The sequence below is a fragment of the Xiphophorus maculatus genome, chromosome 9 (genome assembly GCF_002775205.1).
Source record: "Xiphophorus maculatus strain JP 163 A chromosome 9, X_maculatus-5.0-male, whole genome shotgun sequence".
NCBI classification, from domain to species: Eukaryota; Metazoa; Chordata; class Actinopteri; order Cyprinodontiformes; family Poeciliidae; genus Xiphophorus; species Xiphophorus maculatus.
In genome coordinates this window covers 17,360,311-17,384,231 of record NC_036451.1, presented here as the reverse complement: position 1 = coordinate 17,384,231, position 23,921 = coordinate 17,360,311, and the positions used below count along the sequence as shown (strand labels likewise).

Below are 23,921 nucleotides of genomic sequence, written 5' to 3'. Positions count from 1 at the left end.
GCGGTTACACATATTAGTGCTGCAAAACAGTTTGAAACGAGTTTGAACATTTATTTATTCTGTTTTGTAAGCTCAACCTAAAACATGTTGTGGGTATTGTAGATTTTGTTTGCGGAAAACGTTTGACTCCAGTAAAGCTTTTTTCCATTAAAAAAAAAAAAAAAAGATCAGATGACAGTCTGGTGTAACACCGCCTCCTGTCAGCTCCCCTGCAGCTGCAGATGCCGGGGCTTCTCTCTCTCAGGAGTACACCTTTTTTTTCAGCCTCTTAACTTTCATTCATTCTGACTGTAAACGATGACCTAGCAGGGGGAATAATCTTAATCTGGATGACTGATGGCTTTTGTTGATGTCGATTCTCAAACATTTTCAGCAATATAATTAGGGTATTTTATTTATTTTTTTCATTCTTGGTATAGTTTTTTGTACTTCGACTTGAGTTTCATGCTGTGGCTTCTTCGTACACCTGCATCTGCATAGCTCTCTTTGGAGTTCTGGGACGCTCACAGCATGTATAGGTTATGCGTTTTTGTCGCGGTTTGCTGCGCTTTTTCCTCTCGGAGCTCTGCTGCGCCTAAGTGCAGAAGTACAGTTCCAAAAGTCCCCGATCCGTCTCTACTTAAGAGCAGTGCAGAGGACGAGCTGCAAGAAGAAATGGAAGGTCAAGAGGACATAATATCGAAAGTAGGTGCATTATTAATTTGTTTTTTTTTCTCAATCTTCCATGCAAACTTTTAAATTGATCGCGGTGGGAAATTTGTTTTATCCATCCTCTTCTCTTTATAGCTGCTGGGTGATTATGACAAAGTGAAAGCCCTGTCGGAAGGCGCTGACTGTCGGTGTAAATGTGTTGTCAGACCCCTGAGCAGGAGCGCCTGCCGGCGGATCGAAGAGGGAAGCGCCACCGTTCAGGACTTCTACACCGTGGAGACAATCACATCTGGACCGGAGTGCAAGTGCGCCTGCATCGCGCCTCTGTCGGCGGTCAACCCCTGCGGTGCAGAGTTCAGGCTGAAAAATCTCAGGGAAGCTGGAAAAGAAAATGTCAAGGTTCAGGATCTCACTCGAGCGCACCTTGTCCAAGCACAGCCCCCTCTTCAAATGTTCTCATTTTGTCTGCTTAGCTGCAAGCTGCAATGATTTGCATTTGTATTTTATGACAGACAGGGAAAAAAATGCTATTTTTCAATCTAAAAAGTGTGGCGTGCCTTTGTATTCAGAGCCCTGAGTCACTATTTTGTTGATCCATATTTTTCCAACCATCTAAGACTGAAAATGTTTCCCTATCTTCCTGTCAAAATGCCCCGAGCTTTGCTTCAAGTCTTGCCACTGCTTCTCAATTAAATGTAGAAATGGACTTTGACTGGGCCATCCAGACACCTCTTCTTTAATAATCAGAGCCATTCCATTGTCATTCTGGCTTAGGATCATCCTGTTGGAAGGTGTACTTCAAGACTTCAAGTCTTTTTGCAACTCCTTCCAAGTTTTCTTCCGGTATTAAACTTTCTTTCTTTGTGCATTGGTTGCACTGGATTTAGTTACAGGTGAAGGAGGTAAAGACAAATGCATGCCACACTTTTCAGAGTTTTGTCTGCAAAAAGTGTGAAAAAATCCTTAACAATTATAATTTCACATAATGTAAGCTCAAAGATTTGCCATTACTGTTGAGAGGCCTTGTTGCAAACCTTAATGCTACCTATTCATTTCCTGAGAGTCCTAGACCTCAAAGAATGAATAACATTCACAAAGCACCTCATAACTTCAGTAACCTAAGAGTGGATACATACTGTTTTATGAATGGCTACACTGTTTTGATGGAGATCCCTTGATCATTGCAGCTTTCCACCATCCTTGAGCTGCTGGAGGGTTCGTTCTACGGGATGGATCTACTGAAGCTGCACTCTCTGACAAACAAGCTCCTGCAACGAGTGGACCACATCGAGAAGATGCAGGTAAAGTGATGCCGAAATAAAATGCAAGTGGAAATAAACAAAACACCAACTCAAGGCCGCAAAGGTAGCTTTTGCGAATTTTAGATTTACTATAATTCATGCTATGACAGAGGTGCCCTTCATTTTTGTCATGTAGAAATTGACCAACTAATGTGTTGCTACTTTCATCAAGCAAAAATAAAAACCTCTGACTTGGCTTTTTGTTTTCTATTAAATTTAGCTCAAAGATGAAAATGCCAATAAAAATAACACAAAATGGTATGCATTGGATGTTTCTCTTCTGACATGGTCCAGATTAGAAAGAATAAAACGAAATCTGTACAACAGCCTCTTCTGAGCATTCACACTAATGCTTCACTACAGCGATGACAAGTTTTTCCAGCTAAAATTGAGGAGGAGCAGCTGAGACTGTGCTCAAGTTATCATACTAAATATACAGTTGATCATAAATCATACCCGCCCTAACAGGTGCAGCAAAAACAAAAGCAGGGTTTGCACGGCAAGACTGAAGAAAGGAATCCAGCTGCTAAAGCTGTGTTGCTACACACTGGATCAGTTTTAAGTCTTATAAACATCAGACATTAAATGTTAGTCAGGGACATCAACGTGACTGTATGGAAGGGCATAATTACAATCAGCCATCACATGTCTAATAAAAAATAGTTGCACAGTGGATGAAATGCCTGCAATAAAGAGCTAAAACATTTTCTGCTTTGTGTCGCTATTTTTACATTTTTGATTTAGCAGGTGATTTTTTTAATCATAATTTCTTCATCTGAGAATGAATGCAATCATGAAGACTTAAACATGTGTTTGTTTTCCTTCTTTTTTCAGACTCTCTTATCGATTATCAAACTAATTCTAATATCAAACTAAGATAGCACAGAGATAAGCTGAGTAAATGCAAAGAACGTTTTTTTATAGATTGATTTCATTTACTTAAATAAATGAAATCATTTACTTTTCATTTACTTTATTTTATTTTTTATTTTATTCTATTCTCTTTTGCTTTAGCTCCTTCTGCTGACTGGGGTGGGAGGAGTATGGGAGGATCGGGAGGGGCTCAGGGGGGAAAATGTTAAAAACTCAAGTCCTTCTCTGTATAGATACTTAATGTTCTATACTTTACAGTATTGATATTGTCAACATTGTTTTCACTGTATGTTTAATTGTTGAAGGATTTAATAAACATCAAAAATTGAGAAAAAAAAAAAAACAAGTGACGAAGAAAGCTCTAGGTTATTATCCAACTTGAAAAAGTTACAAATTCATTTCTAAGGGTTTGGGTTTTCAGTGCACCGCAGTGACTCAGTATCTATAAACAGAGAAAAACTGGGACAATGGTGAATCTTGATAGGTTGGTCAACCACAATTACTCCAAAATTACAAGGCTTAGCTGTTACGTTAAGCCCTTAACTTAAATTAAAAAACTACCAGCTAAAATTTAGCTGTGTTTGTCAAAGAATAGCTTGGTGATGTTTCAAGACTGATTGGGGTTTGGATTCATATTAGCAGTTTAAGTAGAGAACTTTTGATGCTCAGGGACGATATAAAAAGTAATCTTACCTTCTGCACTACAGGCAGAAAAGTGCACAGTGAAACAGCCGGCAAAGATGCAAGTCGGAAAGCAGTTTGATCCAACTTCTCTTCTACTTTGATTAATTAACGTCTTGTTCTTAAATCTAAGTTACATGCTCTAAAACCTACATATACTGTATGTTCTGGTTCTTATCTCCCAGGCAGTGTCTCTGAACCACACTGTTGGCAAAGTGCAGCCTCAGGAGAATCCTCTTTTGAAGATGCAAGTAACTGAAAGGCCACCTGCTCCTTTTCCTCATCCGCATCAGGACAGAAGGAGAGCCGACGATGTCGGCGAGGCAGCAGCTTATCGGTACCCACAGGTGAGAGGCAACGTTTGACACATTGATAAGGATTAACATAGTAACTGTGGTGTCATTGTAATGACTAAACTACTAGTAGTTCATTTGCGTATAATTAGAGTAATTACATATAATTTCTGTATAACATTATCAACAACTGTGTTAGACACTACTTACCCTCAGACAGCCAATCCAGACTTTTTTCTCATGACTTTCCCTCCTTCGGTATTTCACTAACATGATCAGAACTAGAAACAAAATTATGTTTTCATGCTGCTTCTCCATTAATGTGTAACACTCTACAGCAGGAACTGAAACCATATACTTATACAATTTAAATTTCTATTAAGAGCTAAAGAAAAGTATTCTTATGAAACTTGCTCTTAATTTTAGGCAAACATTTTTTTGCTTACTTAATCAAGTCAAATGTTTAAATTATAAAATGGTGACTTAAATGTTCCAGAAATAGCTAAAATTACTCATGAAATTTACAAACAGATGTTTGTCAGTGGTTTGAAAGGTTTTTATTGTAGTAAAGCTGCATCATATGGTGGTTCAGCTGCAAAAGCTGCAATTGCACCTACAAACTGAAGCACTGCAGCATTTTAAAACTTGTTGCACTGTCCATTAAAAACCTGCATCTGTTTACTTTGTAACTGTGAACTTTTCATTAAAAACCCAAGTACCTCAAATGTAACAAGCTTTCAAGTCTATAAGACAATTAAACTATCTGTTTAGATCAATGATTTCTTCATAAAATCACTGTTAGGCAAAACAAATGTGTAAAACAGTCACTGAGATCAATTAAATATTTAATGAGATGTGTGAAGAAAAGCAAATCCCGGATCAGCAGCCTTCTCTGTGGCAGCTGATCCCTTCCAGCTTTTAGCTTTCATATAAAGTAAGGAGTCCAACCATCTGCACATCCTGGGCTCCACATGTTTTTTGGTTATGTGGATTAAAGAGAAATGAAATGGAAATTAGACATCATGTTCTAAATAATTGTATTTTTTAAAAAACTAGAATAAAGTGAACAACTACATTCCGGTAAACAAAATTTAAAGCAGACTCTAGCCAAGACTTTCTTATTGATTATGACTCATTGTTATGAGTCAGATTACCTCTAAAACCATTAGTCATTGGCACAGTCCACCAACAAATATATGTATTAGCATCACTTTTTCTAGTGTTTCTCTATTATCAACAGGAAAAACCTGAAGGGAAGTTTACTGGGGAAAATCCACCGAGCCTGCAGCCTGACAGCTCTGGTCAGATCACTGAGGTGAAATCCCTCAACGCCATGGAGCCATTTGATCAGGCATTGAAGCCTGGATCAAATGGGATGATCATCAGGGGGATGACGTTTTATAAATCTGAGCCTGATCCTATGGAGCCAGACCACATGGTGGCGGATGACGGAGAGCCTGGGGAGAACTGTGCGTTTTAATTTTAAATATCAATTACCTTTAACTGGATACGTTTCGATTAAATCACTGGCAAAAGTTTGCACATTGATGGGTTACTTAGGATTAAAAAGAGGGCAAAGAAGAACATGCAGTACCTTAATAAAATCGTCATGCCCTATTAACTTGTCATGTGTTAAAGGTGGATTTTATGTGATACAGCAACAAAAAGTATTGAATAATTGTGAAGTTAGTATTTTGTAGAACCTCATTTTTATTTTTATTTAGGCCTATTTTAGGTTTTGTGGCACTGGTGAATTTTACTTGTTAGTAGTTTCATCACAAGTTCTCAATTGGATTTTGGTCATAAGTCTTTTGCAGCATCTAACAAGTTTCCTTCCAGGACATTTAGTACCATATACACAGCAACAGCATGCAGAAAAGCCTTTCTTCAGCATGATGCTGCCACCATCATGTTTCACCTTGACGATAATGTTTTTTGGTGGTGATGTGCAGTTTAGTTTTCACTACACACGTAAACCAAAAAGGTCAGTTTAGTTTGACGTTATCGTAGCATCTTCTGCTATGTTTCTCAATACCTAACGTAGCTTGGGTCAAACTGCTAACGAGACTCCATATGGTTTTTCTTCAACAACAGATTTAATTTTAATGGTGCTTTTTTTAAAAATTCACAGTTAATGGTGATTCTGCATGCTGGTGAAGCAGTTTCACATTTTAATTCAGTTTGTAGTAGAAGGGACACATCTAAAAGTCGAAGGACTTTGGACCTGGAGGAAAGCAGTTTAAGACCACTGCTTTAGAGAGTTTATGTTGCACAATTGAGACAAATATGAATGTGCTTTCTTTAATGTAAAATTTTCCTGTCTTTAGTATTTGAATATCACGAGTTCAGCGGAGAAGGCCCGGTCAACTACTTTATTGAAGAGAATCTCCTTCTTCATCGAGCGCCTCGGCCCAGGATCCAAACTTGGTTGAGGTCATTCCGGCCGAAGACGATGGATCCTGCACACAATGCCAATAAAATGAGCCCACCTGTAAAACTAAAGGAAGCGAAGCCCATCTCAGAGACTCATAATGAAATTATCAGTGACAGAGGGAGCAAGTCCTTGGATGTGTCTGGAGAGGCATCCACAGTGAGAAGTGTTACAGCCAGAGCAACCGGTGCAACACAACTTTTACCGATCAAGACTACAGAATCTCAAACGGATCGGAGCGTCACGCCTTGGACAATTTCTAGTACAGTAGCCACAGGAGCTCCTTCAACTATCATTCCTGCAGAAACAACCAATCCAAATATAGTGATCACAACCCAACCCTCCCTCAGGGAAGACATTAAGGACAGCGGGCAACCTTTAACCAAAGGATATTATCCCATCACAGAGATGGAAACCACTAGCTTTGAGTTCAAAGATCAAACAAAGACGACTTCTGGTCTGAACGCTATAGCAGAGACTCAAACAACTGTCCCTGTATTTGCCACATCTAATACCCCTCCATCTTCACCTCCTGTTCATCCTGCATTATATCCCACCTCAACCCAGACTGATGCTTCAACCCTGTATGTGAAAACTGCCCCCCCTCAGTCCTCAGAGTCCTATACACCTGGTGACAATGCTCCACCCACCATCACAGCTGTACCCACCTTCCCCAAAGTCACCACTACTCCAGAACAGGCTGCCCCAATCAAAAGCAAATACAAATTTAACTGGGAAGAAGAAGAAGACGTGATGGCAGATGACCTTGAGGCACAGGAACCGATGAAAAGCCAAAAGGAGTCATCTACAAGCAAAGCTGGTAAATAATGATCTTTTATCATTATCATTTAATGATAAAAGATCATCATACACCTGTAATGTGTAATGTTCAGGCACGTTACACACCTGTAATGTGTACTGTTCAGGCACATTACACACCTGTAATTACACACCTGTAATGTGCCTGAACAGTAAAAACACCAGTGTCTACTAGGACTTAGCCAGCAAAACAAAATGTGCTGTGTATTTATATTTATCCACATTAGAAGCACTAACTCAGCCTAATGTTTCTCATTTGGAGAAAAACAAATGGAAATTTCTTTCAGAAAATTCCAAAACTCAGCTAAGCTCTGTTTGCTTATGGGAACCTTTGTCTAATTCATGTTGTTAAAACCAAAAACTCCTAATTATTTTCAGACTTCTTGGCATGGTCTAGGTTGAGTATTAACTGGCCCTAAAGTTCTCACGTTCACTCTCTCTCTGGGTGCTTTTCACAGGGGAGTGTAAAGACACTTTGGCAAGTATCGCTGAGCCAGTTACTCACAACAACTATGGCAGACCCGAGGGAGCTTGGATGAAGGATCCCAAGTCCAATGATGACAAAATCTATGTGACAAACTTCCATTACGGGAATAATCTCCTGGAGTTCCACAATCTGGAGGTTTTCAAAAAAGGTAAGAGCCACCGGTTTCGCAATAACTGTATTCTCTTGTTTTCCTTCAATGGGTGTCAGTGGCTATAAAAAGTCAGTACACCTCAGTTAAAATACTATCTTTTTGTGGTGTAGAAAATGAGACCACAATAAATCTGTTTATAGCCTTCACTACGTTTAATTTGACCGATAGCCCTTTACAACTTGATTGAAAAACAAAAATAAAAGGGGTGAGTAGGTAGAGTAAGAAATTAATAAAATAACACGATTGCACAATTGTACACATCCATTTATAATCGGCAACATGGCTGCATTCAGAAATAATCCCCACATTAAAACTCACATTAAATAACGTTGCACCTCCCAATTTGTGTCTCCGGTTAACCCAGAAAAACATTTACACATCGTGCCCTAATCTAACAATAGAACAGGTGAGCAACAAAATCTTTGGGACTCCACCATACCACAGTGAGAGCTATTATCAACAAAAAAAAACACGGAACAGTTGTGCACCTTTGCAGGAATGACTGGCCTTTCAAAATTACTCCAAGAACTAATTAAAGACTCATAAAGGGGGCTTGCAAAAAATCCGGAACAACATCCAAAGCACTGTAGGCACAACTTGGCTTATTTAATTATCACAATTTAGAACTAAGAAGAGCATGGGAAAAATGACTTCAAGAGGAAAAAAAAAAAAATTACACCAAGAAGACGACAAAAGCCTGTCTCGCATTTGTCAAAAATCATCTTGACTTTTGGGAAAGTACTATGTTGTCTGAGGACAGAAATTTTGAATTTTTTTGTATATGTGTATTCTGTTAAGGCTGATATAACAAAACGTAACCTCATACATTTCAACACAGTGGTGGAAGTGTGATGGGCTTGTGCTGCTGTACAACCAAGACAACTTGTTGCAGTTGATGTAATCAAGATTTTGACTACCAGAAAATGCTGAAGCTGAATGTCCAGATTTTCCTGTGAGACCTTAAGCTCAAGTGCATTTGGATTATGCACTTGCAAAGTCCAAACACCCTAGGCACACCAGCAAGCCCTCTAAAAATGAATAGGACTTTGGAGTGACCTTGTCAAAGAGCAGACTTTGAATTGCGGTGACGTGACCTTAAACTGACCATCAAATCTCGAAAACAATCCAATGTCGCTGATATTAAACAATTATCTAAAGGAGTGTGACTCAAATGTTCTCCACAGAGACTTGAAAAGGTTATTTTCAGTTTTTGCTAACATTTGAAGGCAGTTGTCAAAGAACTGGACGTCCTTCCAAGACATTTTGACAACAGGTCCAGAGCAACATCAAATGATTTATGCTATTTTTTAGCAAGAACTGACAGTGTAGTACAACAAGCTCCTCTATTCTTTATATTGTGGTCAATGACGTGTTGATACAGACTCCTTTTCTCTTGAAAAAAAACATATTAACCCAATTAAATTAAGCAAAAGTTGGAAAATGAGCCCTAATAAGTCCAAGTTTAACTTATTTGATTTTAATTCCCAAAGGCAAGTTTGGTGCAATATTGACACTGCACATTACCAAAACAACACTGTTGCTACCCTTTTAAGTGAGTCTAGGTGGGCACAGAGTGTAACACAAATTGCAAGTTAAATGTGAAGCCAACAACTAAAAGAAGTCACATCTCAATTATTTATTTTCCACTGGCCCTGAGTCTTATAAACACAAGGGAAGTGAAAACTTCAGACTTTCCAAGGCCAAAACAATACAGAAAAGTGCACTCCTTCCATCTTGAAAACAAAATCACTCTTGTCTGAACAAAAGTAAAAACTACATTTCCTAAGCTCCCGGGCTGGCCACAAAACAGGGAAGAAATTAGTTAAAAGAAAATGGTGGAGAACTCCTACCAAACTGCCCATCTAAACAATATTTCTAGCACACAGAAGTTCACATGTCAATAAGACCTAAGCAGAATTGACACAACACTGAGTACTCAGTTCAGAGTCCACCACGTCACAGAAATACCCAGGGGGAAACAACACTGAAGCTTTTATGGAGTCCACTGATTAGGAGGAAGTGCTTCCAGATGTGACAGTAGCCTGCAAACAAACAAAGGAGCAAAGGCAGTCCTCTATTGTGAGGACCCCTAGAAGTCAGTGGACATAACAAACACCATACAAACACAAGGGAAGTATGATGGTGGCAGCATCATGCTTTATGACTGGTTCTCTTCAGCTGGAACTGGTGGAGATAATCATCAACACTTTCAAATAGCAATCAGTGCTGGAGAAAAATCCTCATAATCTAAATCTGATTGAAATGATTTTCTCTCTTAAACATCGACTTGTAAAGGTTATAGGCAACATTAAAGCAGGATAAAGTACTGAAATTACTTACTTACTTAATAATTGGTTTCATTATTTCATACCATAAAACCCTGATATTCTAACATGAGTGGGTTGACTTTTAATGTCCACTGTCTTTTTCAATGAAACCATTATCCCAGGCCGTTTCACCAACTCCTACAAGCTCCCCTACAACTGGATCGGCACAGGCCATGTGGTCTATGGCGGGGCCTTCTACTACAACCGCGCCTTCTCCCGGGACATCATCAAGTACGACCTGCGACTTCGCTATGTGGCTGCCTGGACTATGCTGCACGATGCCGTGTTTGAGGAGTCTTCATCGCCATGGGAATGGCGCAGCCACTCATCCATCAACTTTGCCGTGGACGAGAACGGCCTGTGGATCATCTACCCTGCGCTGGATGACGAAGGCTTCTTACAGGAAGTGGTCATCCTGAGTCGTCTGAACCCCACGGACCTCAGCATGCAGAGCGAGACCACCTGGAGGACCGGGCTTAGGAGGAACAATTTTGGGAATTGCTTTGTCGTGTGTGGCGTCTTGTATGCTGTGGACAGCTACAACAAAAGGGACGCCAACCTGGAGTATGCCTTCGATACGCACACAAACACTCAGATGACTCCCAGAATGCCCTTCATCAACAACTACACGTACACCACACAGATCGACTATAACCCCAAGGAAGGCGTTTTGTACGCTTGGGACAATAGGCACCAGGTCACATACAACATTAAGTTTGCTTATGTCGATCCTTAACAGTCCTTTGATTCCTCATTTCTGAATGGACTGTAGATCAGTCCACACTGGCTTCAGAACTGAGCCAAATGTACATATATACTTAGTGTTTACATTGTTCATATTAAAGTTTACATTTTATAAAAATAAAATAAGTTCGCCTTCAATCATTGTATCACGATTCATTGCATTATGCCTTTTGTTAAAAGGTTGATACCTCTTGAACGTTTTCCACAGTTCCTCAGGTGGAAACCCCTGAGAAGCGCATAGTTATAAAATAGAAGGAACATAAAACATGGATGTCACTTTTTAAATTTTTACTAATAGAGGTCTGAATGGTGTATTCAACCTCCATGAGTCATTGTTTTGCAGAACCACCTTAGCTGCAGTAACAGCTGAAAATCTTTTGCCATATGGCTTTACACATTTGTGCCTAAGATTAGATGGAGAGTGTTTTAGACTGCTGAAGGAAAACAAATCTCTACCCCTGCTGCCACCAGCGTGCCTTATTGTAGGGGCAATACATTCAGCATGATGTTAGTGTTTACCCCACAGTGTTTTGCAATTAAGTGTAAAATGGTAACACTTTATTTGATGGGTTGTGAATAAGACTGTCATGACATTGTCATAAACATGACATAACACCTGTCATGAACATGAGTAAGTCTTCATAAATATTTATGACTGTTGTCATAAAGTTTCATTCGGTAAATCATGACACTTTTAATACAAAGTTGACATTATTCGAAATGTCTTTGTTATGACAACTTGACATTAACAAAGAAATTATGATTTGACATAAATTTGTTATAAAAGTATTACTAATTAAACTTTAAAAATTTATGTTATTAAAGCTAAAGTTTAATCAGTAATACTTTTATCTAAGTTGTCATAGTGAAGACATTTTGAATAGTGTCAACTTTGTATTAAGTGTCATGATTTACCGAATGACACTTTATGACAGCAGTCATAAATATTTATGAAGACTTACTCATGTTCATGACAGGTGTTATGTCATGTTTATGACGGTGTCATTACAGTCTTATTCACAATCCGTCAAATAAAGTGTTACCAGGTAAAAGTTTTGTTTTGAGCTCATCTGGGACTTCTTATGACTTTCTTCCTATCAATCTTACACAAAGCGTAGATTGGTCAAGTTCATAACTAACACAGCTAATTGGTTTCCTATGATATTTTATTTTATTTAGAGGCATCAGATAAAAGGGGCGTGAACACAAATACCCCACTTGTTAATTTTTTAATTTTCAGCCATTTTTTGTTGGTCTGTCAAAGAAAGTACAATAAACACTGTGGTTGCTACATGGCAATAGGCTAGAAACTTAAGAAGAATAATTTTGTAAGGTAATGTATAAACAATCTAGAAAAAAGTGGCTTAACAAAAAAGAGTTTAGATTTCTCTTTGAAACAGAAAAAAAAAGTTTCAGTTTTCTACATAGCAATTTGTTTATCTCTTTGCATCAATATCCCCCATAATTGCCAAAGAAGAATTAGGCTTTGTTCTGCCACAGTCAGAGAATGTAAAGGTAGCTTTAATTGCAGCTTTGAAATGTTACTTACCTGGAGCACAGAATAAAGGAATAATTGCAGGAAGTAGTTAAAGAATGAAGAAATGAATGTTTTACCCAGTAATTTAGGGCATACTCTCTGGATGTAAACAGTCATTCTGGGAAAAGCGAACAGGAATGTTTAAGCAGGAATGTACATGACATTTTAAAGTAAAGCAGTGAAGGGATTTTTGAAAACAAGCCAAGAGATACACACAAGTATATTGAAAGAAAATCCAGTGTTTATTTTACATGAAACACATAAAAAGACAAAACCTCAGAAATGCATAATTTCACATTTTTGGATGGTGAACCAAAAATATTTAAGAGATTGTATCTTAAAATGCAACACAAAGAGGCATGACAGGAAAACTTGTTATGCTCTTTTATGATCATTTTTAATCAAAAGCAACCATCAGTTGCTAATAGAAACACACTTTTGGATAGGTATATGCTTATTTTATATCACCATACAAAACCTGGTCCTGGATAATAGAAAACAAAGAACAATTTACATTCTCATCACTTCATGTCAAAGCAACAGAAGGTATCATTAGGAGAAGAACCACCTGCCCAGAAAGGTAAGGTATTTAAAGCCAAAACTGAATGTTGTTCTGTATGTACAGTGCATCAATGCTATGTAGGTGGATACAACAATACAAAAAAAAAAAAAAAATCCAGCAGGTTTAATTTTAATACAAGTAAAAATAAAAACAAAATGAAGACTGAGGAAGCCTTCAAATATTTTTGTCCAAGTGTGCTTTTCCCCTTGTTCAATTAAGTTTTAAAATAAACTGACAAAAAATAAAATTATGTGTAGCTTCTCTAGGTCTCCGTTAATCTTAAATAAAATAAATCATTTAGGACAAATCAGTTTGGAAAAAACAAACAACACATAGGAGAGAAAAAAAGAATGACACAAAATAATAATTTTGACACAAACACAAAACTGAGCAAGACGCATGGAACCAAGAATGTATACCGTTACATAACATTTAGACATAAATATGTCCAGTACTGGTATCTGTTCATAACCATGAGAGAGTGCAAAGACAAAAAAAAAAAAAAAAAAATTAAGAACTACAATTATTTATGGCTGGAAACAGAGCACTTAAAATACCGTATTTTCCGCACTATAAGGCTTCAATTTTCTCAAAAGCCGAGAGTGTGCCTTATAATCCGGTGCGCCTTATAGATGGACCAATATTGAGCCACAACAGGTCTCGCAACTACGGTAAGCAGCCGCCGACTTCATTTTCCCCCATAGAAGAAAAAGCGCGCGGTGCATGCTGGGATATATGACTGCGCGAAGCGTGCCGTTTCATTTCCATTTGTGTGTTTGTGTAAAGACCCCAAAATGGCTCCTATTAAGAGACGCGCTTACGACGCAGAGTTTAAGCTCAAGGCTATCAGTCACGCAGTAGAACACGGGAATAGAGCAGCAGCGAGAGAATTTAACATGAACGAATCAATGGTGCGGAAGTGGAGGAAGCAACAGCTGTTCATTTTGGGAATGAACGGAGTTTTCAGAACGCTGGTTTGTAATCTATTAATAAAGTTTGACTGACCTATCTGACTATTTTGTTGACATTCCCCTTAGCGCAGCTCTATCTGATGGATGCATAACGTAACCCCAGCCTCTACTGTAGCGTCTATTCTATGCGCCTTACAATGTGGTGCGCCTTATAGTGCGGAAAACACGGTACGCCAATTAAAGCCAGGTAGATTAAAATGCAAAAAATAATAATAAAATAATAATAATTCAACTTCCTGAGTTGGTTGAATGTTTTTCTGCTGTGAATGCAATAGCTATATCTTAAAATTTTACAAATAAAAAATATTAAAATTTAACAGCACATTGTGTTAGATAAAAACTGAGCCTGTTATGCCTCTAAACACCAACATCAAACGTTTTTTTTTGATGTCTTTAAATATCACTGTGTGAAAAACTCCTAAAAACAGAGCTTTTAGGAGTTGAAATACTTGTGTGACGATGATGGGGTGACTCAGAGTTCAATGCTCGACTCCCTGCAGACTAACAATTACCCTGATATGGATGTGAGGGCCTGGAGGGGGGAGTCGGCCTTGCCACCCAAGGAGGCAGCCTCTGCTCTCAGCTTTTGATCTATTGTAATATGGTGCAATTCTGAAAAATGCCTTCCCTTCATTTAAAATCACAAATATAAAATCTGTGGGACCACACAGAGTTTATCCTTATCTATAGAAAATAATCATAAAGTGAGGTGTTTAGGTTATTTCCCAATCGCTGAGGAGTTACGAAGACAACTGGAGGTTAGGATGACGTTACGATGAGCCCATCAGTACTCCGACCGGAGGCGCAGGCTTGCCGTCGGTCGGGGAGTGTTGGTAAAATGTGTCCGTCTGATTGACCCGGAGCAGCGGCGGGATGCTGGAGGACCTGATGTGGAGGATCCTGGTGTCGGTAACTTCACAGTCGATCTGCATCATCACCTCAAACTCTTTGTCTTTAATAATGCTCTCTGTATCGGCGAGAAAAGAACAGGATGCCTGTGAGCTCATGAGCAAATGCACAAATAAATGAGATCATTTACAGCTTCTTGAACACTTATTGGGACTCTGTTTAGAGACAATTAAAAAGTGTTAAAATAAATACAGGGTATGGTCGTGTGAGATTATTGCAATAGGATTATCCGATCAAGACAAAAAAAAAAGAAAAAGAGAAAATGCAAACTTTATTTGGGTTAAATTTATTGATAAAACATCTTTTTTGCTATAAAACTATTGAATAAACAGAAATATGAGCTCAACAACAAAAATATTTATTCCTCTTAATCCATTATTTAGGTTATTGAACCATCAGATTGGTGTATAGTGCTATTATTCCCATTCACTTGTCAAGTGTTTCAGGAATTCCTGATTATTTATGCAATTAAAAAAAAACATGGACTGTGGATGTTAGCATTGGGGACGTCTGTGCCTTCAACATGTTTTGCACCGAGATGGTATTTTAGGCTTGAATAGCTTTGGTCACAGCCTAACTCTTTTTAATACAACAGCAGTATTTTCTAGCATCCCATCAGATCGTTGTTTTTAAGCCAATATTAACCCCCATTGGGTCATGAGAAGCAGCAGCACGACAGAAGCACACAGATACAAATGTTCTGGCCAGGCCCTTTGTATGTTAAAAAAAAAAAAAAAACAGTTAAATTTTTTAATGGGTTTATATGAATTATTATGAATTATTCAAAATTACGGTAATCCTGTCCAAATCAACACAGATCCACTCATGCTCACCCATCTCTTGTAGATAAGCTGCAGGATGTGCTACAAAGAACAGAGCAAGAAGATGGGTCAAAGTTTTCCATCTCTTGATGTTCCAACCTTGTGGAATGTTATAGGAAAAGACCAATTAGAGCAGCACAAAGTGATAGTTTTAGCCTGCTTAGATGGAGACTTGGTAAAAAAATTCATTTAAGGTTGTTGTGTTTCTAACTTCTTTGACTACAATTAGAGTCTAATCTGATCCAAAGCTTTCCCAGAGGTGATGGTAAGTGATGTTATAAGAATTGCTCACTGAGACAGCAGGGGAAAGGAAGCAACAAGCTGAGCTACAGATGGAGCCCAGAGGTGAGTCAGACACCGGATTTCGCCATCGCTGTGATAAACAAAACCTCACAAAACAACAGCGGGGCATGCAAATTGTAGAAGGCTGAACAAGAAAAGGGAGTGCAGGAAGCGAACGCTAACGATGACTCAGGATCCCTGTAGCTGTGTTCAACAAAGCAGAGGAAACCTGGGCAGAATCAAACACTGAAAGTAATTTATGTTCATGAGTGAGACTATTGTGTTTGAATAAAGCTTCCAACCACAGACTGTGTATTGGATTGTTATCCTACATAAATACTGCATGTTCTCAAAGTCATTTCAACCTACATATAGGCAATTATTTACGTTTCCTTTGATAAATTCAGACTTGGAATCAGATCTGCGACTCAACACTGGTGGTTTGTGGCGCCCCCACTTTCAAACCTTACTCGACGACGAGCAACAGAGCCTTTCAAGTGAGAACTCTTGTGAAATTCTGAGCAAGAAAAAGTAAGCATCAATATGCTTCAAGACCCGTTGGTAAATGCCACATTGGTGTGATGTGGCCTTTACATCAACAGCTTGAGAACTTGAAGTTCTGATCGTCAGCTGGAGGAGAAAACGCTCCTCATCTGGAGTACACCGCTTTCAGTTTAAGTGCATTTATATGACCCAGAAATGGAGCTGGGGTGTCTATAAAAAATGCCTGGGTGAAAGAAATGGTTTGAAAGCTGCCGGCTGTTTTTCAGACACCTGCACAAGACACGAGCTTCTCCTTCTTCAAAAGCTGGATTTTCTGGGATGCAATAAGGCCGGCAGAGCTCATCAAACTGGACCATGTGATCGTTTCTGCTGCAGCTGCAGGATTTCATGGGCGAATAAGCCTTGGGCAGGCGAGTTTTGATCTATCTCGGTATGATTTTATCTCCTGGCAAAACTTGATCTTGTGCACCTGCAGTCAAATTTGGATGCTTCGGACGGCCTCAGTGTTTGGAGAGACATCAAAGAAAATCATTTGTTTCTGCATTTCACCCTTTTTGAAACACTACATTCACCAGACAAAAGCAGCTCTGTATGAAGTGGGTTTTGGAAATCCCAACAGATGCTGGCGAATCCCAATAGCTCAGAATACGTTGCTTGTACTTGTGACAGTGCAATGACAATAAAGTTGAATTCTATTCTATTCTATTCTATTCTACCATGCAGATATTAATTCATATCAGGTCATTTACTGCATTTCAAAAAGTGAAATACTGTATATAAACTCATTACACAAACTGATTCAATTCAAGCACTTATTTTTCTTTATTTTTGTTTATTCCGATGCTCATGACTTACAGCTAAATTAAATAAAAAAATATTTCTTCGATTTTTTTTGTTATTGTACTGAAGTACATAAAAAAAAAAATTTTACATATCAAGATGTCAAACTTCTGAAACGTTTGTCCATGTACTTCACACGTGTGCTTAATATTTGGCTGTAACAGAAGTAAATAGAGCACAAAAAAAGTTACTTTTCAATCATTATTCCAATATAAAAAGAGGCCCATGTATTTCCCCTCATATTAAGGAGGAAATATGGGGGACACAAACTTGTCCAAAAAACAAGTTCGTGTTTTTTGGACACCCACAAACACACAGGTGCTTAAGAAGTGAAAAATACCCCTTCTAAATTTAGGAACACTAAACAGTTTTACAGCTGCAGCATTTCTTGATCATGTGTGTAGAATTGTTTGCAGGTGGATCATCTTTATTTACTACAATGGAACTTAGTATAACATTTGGAAAATGCAGCTAATGGTATTAGACTTTGTAAACTTCCAGCTTTGCAACTGTGTAATGCACCACAAACATAATGCAGTAAAATTCTAGACTCAGATTATTTGTCCAACTCATTTTTTCTATCCATCCTTTAATAGATTATCAAAGAATTTGATCTTTAACTTCTTAAGAAGCCTGTGAGAAGAAAGATGAAGCACATCAGCGTACAGCCACGAGATTCACCTCAAATAGCAATGCTTTGAAGAGGCTGCCAGATTCACCGACCAACTGCTAGTGGCCTTATTACCCCCTATTTCACTTGAGCCATCTGGAAACGTTCCAGCTGCTGTACGCTGATAAGGCTCTAATGTCCTACAACAATGCATTAATGCATGAGGAAACCTGAGTGAGTCCCTCAGCAGGATGTCAAATGCCAAATTGGAACAAACTCAGAGGATCCATTCATGAAGGAAGCTTTTCTTCCCTCCTTTACATAAGGAAGCATGTCGTCTGCAAAAATAATCGTATCCGAGTGCAGATAATCCTCATTATCATTTTACTAATCTGCACCAAAAAAAAAAAAAAAAGAATTACGGTGCATGATGAATGAAAGCAGCAGAAACTCAACCACTAGATAACAAGTTCTAATGTTTATCATTAACAAAACCACAACCGGTGTGCAACATGAAATAAAGGACCAGTCAAATGAGAAAGAGGAGATTTTTTCATATACTTAACATACAGCAAAATATACTGGCAGATTTTAATTAACCTTAAGTTAAAATATATATTGTGTGTCAGAAGAGACAAAATAAATGAGTGAATCTTTACAGAAAAGTTTTCTCTCGTTTCATAAAACTGACTGGCCCTGAATCTTGTGCTAAGTTTTGAGAGTTTTTTTTTTCCCCCCATGGCTAACCAGTTAAAAAAAAATCACTGATGTACGATGTCTTTCCCTTATAATGATGCTGTTGCTGTAGAGCTCCTGCAGTGACAGAATGTTGCATCCTGGGTGCACAAAGGAACATTATGGCAGATAGTTCCTGCCATGAGCTGTTGGACTTTATAACCACCACTGCTGCCAACAGACTCTTTAAGTCTTTATTAGTCTGTTGTTATTTGCAGTTTCTCTAAGTTTCAAATGACATTTGAGCAATCATTTACTTATTACTTTAAATCCAGATGTGCTATTTTTAATGACTGCACTATCATTTCCTTAATTTGCAAATTTGTTTTGATTTTTACCTTTGCGTGAATAGGACACCTGAATTTCCAAACTCTGGGACAATAAAATATATTTCAATTCTATTGTTTCCGTCACAATGTACAGTGAGAATCCTATAAAGCAATCTGAAGTGTACCACCCCACCTGCACATGTCGTCATCCAAAAAACATTCTTCTCCATCCAAACATGTCGCTTCCGCTTGATTGAGCTACTTTCAGACTCCGATTGTCAAATAAACACACCTTTCAGTCCTTATAAAAAAAGCAGTACTTTTTATAAGCCAGATCAAAGCAGTACTTTTAACAGAACTCCTGAACCGAATCGGGCAGTGAAGCTGTACACACAAACCCTTAGATCAAAGCCTCTATCTGCAGCATTCAGTTTTTGACCAAGACAGACCAGACAATCATTTGAAATTAAAACAGTGCATCCACCTCCTTTCCAGATGAGAACCATTAAGTGACTTTAGGAGTATGGCATTCCTAAAAGGAGCACACCATCAGGGAGCTGGAAAGCATTATCTTCCAGTGAGGAGTTCTTTAACAGAGCTGTGCCTTTCTTTTTTCCAAGGGTGTTGGCCCGATAAGTATGTGGAATTGCACTTTTTTACTTTAAAGTCGCAAATAAAGTCAGTATAAATCAAAAGTGCAACAAGAAGCTGTCATCTGGGTGACACATGGGGGTTATAAACAAAGGGAGACGGCATGTGTGCTGCACAAAATCCCAATCAGGCTTTATTTTGTTATCCTCCGCTGTTTTGTTTCTCATTGCACTTTTTGATGTTGGGTCAAAGAGTTCAGGGCAGATCCCTAATAAAAATATATAACCTGTCTTGTTTGCTCATTAGATTAGATACTGAATCCTTTGCGAGCATCGATGACAATTCGTGCAAATTGAAACCCTCCTTTATGGGGAGGCAAGGACACTGAGGTCTGATATTTCACTATGAATGCCACCTTTGTTTGGCTGCTAGCTGAAAAAGATCCGCTGGATTTGACTCCAACTGGCATTTTAATGGTTCATCTTACCAGCACTTTCCACTGCAACAAAACAAACCAAGAACAAATGTTCACTTTCGTCCATCTTTGCCTAAATATTCTCGATGGCTGTGTTTTCCTGCTGACTAACCAACTCAGATAGACAAGACTCACAATCTCTAATCAAAACTGCTCCTGGTGTGTTGCCACAGATGGTGACAATAACAGAAGAACTGGGTAACTTTATCGATGTGATAAAAATAACCATTAAGGTGTCGAAACCAATAGAGCCATTTTATTAACATCCAGTACAGTCATAAAAACAGTATACTGGAGTTCACTGTGTACAGATTTTGTAAAATGTAACAAGATTTGTTCATGATTCTCTCTTTCCATCCTTCATGACCTAACTCTTGAAAGCAGTACTAACAGTCCAGCAGATCTGAGGGTGAAAACCTTACATGAGGTCATAGAAATAAGAACCAAATGGTCACTGTAATTATTCATAAAACAACAATTCGGCAACAAAAGCAAGAGAAAGTCAAAGGCGTTTGCACATCAAATGTTCAGGGGTAACTCATGTATAGCAGGCAGTCAAGTAAATGGATGAGAGCTTCTCAAATGAGCTGGTAAAAATACCCCAGAGCCCACCTCCACAAATGCAACCAAGCAAACTCTCATCACCACCCACTAAGAAGCTGTGTTACAACCGATTACATTCCTCAGGACAGCAGCTTTGCTAATCTGTACATTCAAAATTAACTACTATATTCTAATAATAGTTAATAGTTAATAAATAGGTTAATAAGTTAATAAATAGGTCACTAAATGTCTTCAAAGAGGTGAGAGTTTTCTGATCGTAGGAATGAATTCCTGAACTTGTAAAAAAAAAATTCTAATTTGGAATTAACACAACTTTGCAACACAATAACTGAACTAAACTGTATCCTAAATACAAAGAACCATAGAAAGAACTAAATAGAAAGAACCATATTCTACTTTAATAAACTAACCTTCAATGAGCAAACTCATAGCAAAGCAGAAAGAGAAATACAGTTTGACAGTAGCAAATAGCAAAAATGGTTGGTTCACTGAGATACTGTAGATTTGTAAAAACAAAGTAGTGCATAAGGAGAGAACGCATAACTGTAAAAACAAACTGATTTAAAAAATAACTTTTTCCTTTTAGGTACAGAGCTTATTTAATTAAATATGTTGCAGACCACCAGTGAGACACTCTACTTTCTGAATCTGCTTCCAGCTCCCCTTTTTTATGCTTGAACATGTCTTGAGCAACAAAGCTCTGACTGTAGTGTGTGTGCAGCTGCACTTACCATTAACATTCATGGCTGGCAACACGACAGACATCTTGGGTCGACTTCCTTTGTTGTGGTTAGTGGCAGGAAGTAAAAGATGATCCTGAAAACAATGAGGAGAACGTCATCAAGTGGAAAAAGCAATTCACATGGAAATCATGGAAATAAATATCGGGTGCATAAGTTTGTCAACAGGCAGCTGAGGTTGAAACAATCTGAATCTGAACGCTTCCCTGGCTTTGGCTAATCAACGCTGTGGTTCTAATGCAAGGTTATCAGACGCATTTCAAAGCACCAGAAGTATGCAGCCTTGGAATCAGTCGCAGGAAGAAACCCACTCCACCAAGCCAGCTAAGTGCACCTCACTGCTTGCAGGAACATGAAACTCCTAAAGAGGAGCTCCTAAAAATACTGCTAATTACGGTGGAACTCATTTAAGTTGGCTAACTTCCAAGTTCAAGTGTGATTTTTAAAGTCCATGAATTTACAAATAGGTTGGAGCAGAGCCCTTAACATTCTGCTGTATTCATTCAAAAATCAATTTGATGTGAGTTTGCAAGAATATTTCGTTTTAGGACGCCTGACTGTGTCCAGGTGTCAAGTATCTGACACAGAAATTCAACCTTGTAAAGAAAATTGGTTGGGATTTTGAAGAGCAACCCAGAAACCAACATTGTTGCTGTGTGTAGAGAAACAAGTTCAGCGTCAGATTGGACAGAGCAAATGACTTAAATTCACCCACCTAGACAAGTGACATACGTAGAGGACATTACTTGTGTAGAGGACATTACTTTCATAAAGCGGATGGAATAACAGAACAGAGAACTATCAAGAGAAATATCCCCAAAACGCATCAAAACCTGAAATAAAAAGCCCAACATTAAACCTCTGCAACAGCTGAAAACCTTTGGACTAGACTAAAGTCAGTTAGTCTGGTAAATAAACGAAGCCAGAAGCTTGTCAACAGCTTTATGGGGTTCTTCTGCAACTTGCCTAGAGAGTTTATATTTGAGCCTGTGTGTATTAGACCTGCACAATGTATGATCAATGTGTCTATCTTTTTCCATAGCAAAAAACTGCCAGAATAACTTATTTTATAGCCTATAACATTTCAGCAACCCTGCATTTAGATTCTCTTAGCCAATAAACAATTTGATTAGCTGGATTTCACTGCATTTTCTAGCCACACTTGCACATTTTAGGGACTGAGAAGCAACTGATCTGTCAACAGCTAAAGTTCATCACACACTGCTTATAAAATTTGGGCTTTGTGAAACTTAAAAAAAAAACGGGGAAGGGAAGTAAATGTGACGACCGTCCCGAGTTGAGAAAAGTCGGCTTAATCAAAACACATTGATTTGAGCAAAATCATTTTTAATGTTGATTTTTTTCCTGAAAGACAGATTCAGTGTCCCATATGGATGCAGCAGTCCAAGACAAAGGATGAGCTTCAGCCAAGACAAACAGATGAACTCAAAAGTGTGACAGAGCGTCTGGAACTGGAGGGCGGGGACAAGCCAGAAAACATCAGTCACATCACTGCTCCTCATCAGTGCAATGGCGAGACGCCGAACTTATTCAAATTACGTGCGAGCTGTTGCTTTTAAGACAACAGTTGGAGTTTCCTTGAACCTTATTGACACAACATACAATAATAGTCAGCAGTAACTATGATCTCATCCTAGAGCACTTACATAAAGGCGTTGATAGGAACACAATGCAAAACATTCTGCAAAGCTGGAAACTGACAGAGAACGAGTGTCATATTTTCCTTCCTCCTTCAGAGTTTTACTTTCCATTGAATCAGAGATGCAGGTGCTACAACAAACTAGACCCGCACTTGACTATTTGTTTACTCAATCCTGGTACAATGTGATGAACTGCGGGACCTCAACTGTTGGACAGGCCCTGAACGAGCGATAATGAGCAACATGGTGTTTTCACCTTGAGGAACACATGTTGGCATGGTAGTGGATGGACTAATCTAAACAAATGTTAAATTTAACCCAGAGCTTTGGCAGTTCTGTAATAACATCACAGAATCCAGAAGAAAACAAGGGAACACATATTTATATGGACACACACATATACACACACTGGGAGCCAGGAAACAAAATACAGGCAAATAAACCGAGTAAGAGTTAATGAAACACTATACGAAACAAACTCTCATATTGAGGACTGAGATCTTGATCTGGACCGCTGTTTTCAGTGTTTCTGGAAGGACTTCAGAACACACAGTGTTTTATTTACACTTTTTAAATGTATTTGTTTATTTTTTTTAAATGTTATCCTTTTTCCAAATTTCATCGTTTAATTCTTAGAATAAAACCCAGGAATTTGTGATGGACAAGGAAAACCTCCTAGAGATATTGTTCAATATTGCAATGTCCATATCATTGAAATAGAGACACACACAAATTGACAAAGTAAAGAAACTTAACTTACATTTGGGTTTGGACTGAAAAATGTCAATATGATCATACAGTAATGGCAAATATTCACAATTTATTAGGATCTTGTAGTTTTACACATTAAACCAAAAAAACTTCTTTGCTTTGTTTCATATAGTAGATCATCAACATTGATGAAATCTGATGCAGATTGGTTTTACCAACCTAAAGAGACTTTAGTGGTCCATGGCTGCTTTTCACTCCAATGTCAATGTGCCAAATTAGAGGTCAAATACTACACATATACAATAAAATATGTGTTTTCCTCTCAGTTATTTATTTTTACTTTTCAAAAGAACATAATCCTGAAATTTGCTTAATTAAGCC

At 38.3% G+C, this 23,921-nt stretch overlaps 2 protein-coding genes across 3 annotated transcripts in view; one reads left to right on the top strand and one right to left on the bottom strand.

The window, feature by feature from the left end:
• Positions 1 to 216: 216 nt before the first annotated feature.
• LOC102219542 (olfactomedin-like protein 2A) lies at positions 217 to 10,896 on the top strand. The gene is made up of 8 exons (XM_005795750.2): positions 217 to 684; positions 787 to 1,050; positions 1,839 to 1,952; positions 3,692 to 3,853; positions 5,040 to 5,268; positions 6,127 to 7,050; positions 7,508 to 7,684; positions 10,137 to 10,896. The coding sequence occupies exons 1-8, from the start codon at positions 511 to 513 to the stop codon at positions 10,748 to 10,750; spliced, it is 2,658 nt and encodes an 885-aa protein (XP_005795807.1). The 5' UTR covers positions 217 to 510; the 3' UTR covers positions 10,751 to 10,896.
• Positions 10,897 to 13,813: 2,917 nt separating this feature from the next.
• atf6 (activating transcription factor 6) overlaps positions 13,814 to 23,921 on the bottom strand; it is a 33,065-nt gene continuing 22,957 nt past the window's right edge. For both annotated transcript variants that reach the window (XM_005795651.2, XM_023339552.1), the window contains exons 15-16: positions 21,160 to 21,244; positions 13,814 to 14,795 (exon numbers count right to left, since the gene is read on the bottom strand). In XM_005795651.2, coding sequence (XP_005795708.1) covers positions 14,599 to 14,795; positions 21,160 to 21,244 — 282 coding nt within the window. In that variant the 3' untranslated portion in view covers positions 13,814 to 14,598. The remainder of the gene's footprint in view (positions 14,796 to 21,159; positions 21,245 to 23,921) is intronic.

What these genes read in the sequence shown, in the direction of transcription:
- LOC102219542 (XM_005795750.2), top strand. Translation starts at nt 511, where the DNA reads ATGTATAGGTTATGCGTTTTTGTCGCGGTTTGCTGCGCTTTTTCCTCT. An exon ending in ACCACATCGAGAAGATGCAG is followed by an intron (nt 1,953 to 3,691) that starts GTAAAGTGATGC and finishes CTTATCTCCCAG; the next exon opens with GCAGTGTCTCTGAACCACAC. An exon ending in TCTGGAGGTTTTCAAAAAAG is followed by an intron (nt 7,685 to 10,136) that starts GTAAGAGCCACC and finishes CCATTATCCCAG; the next exon opens with GCCGTTTCACCAACTCCTAC.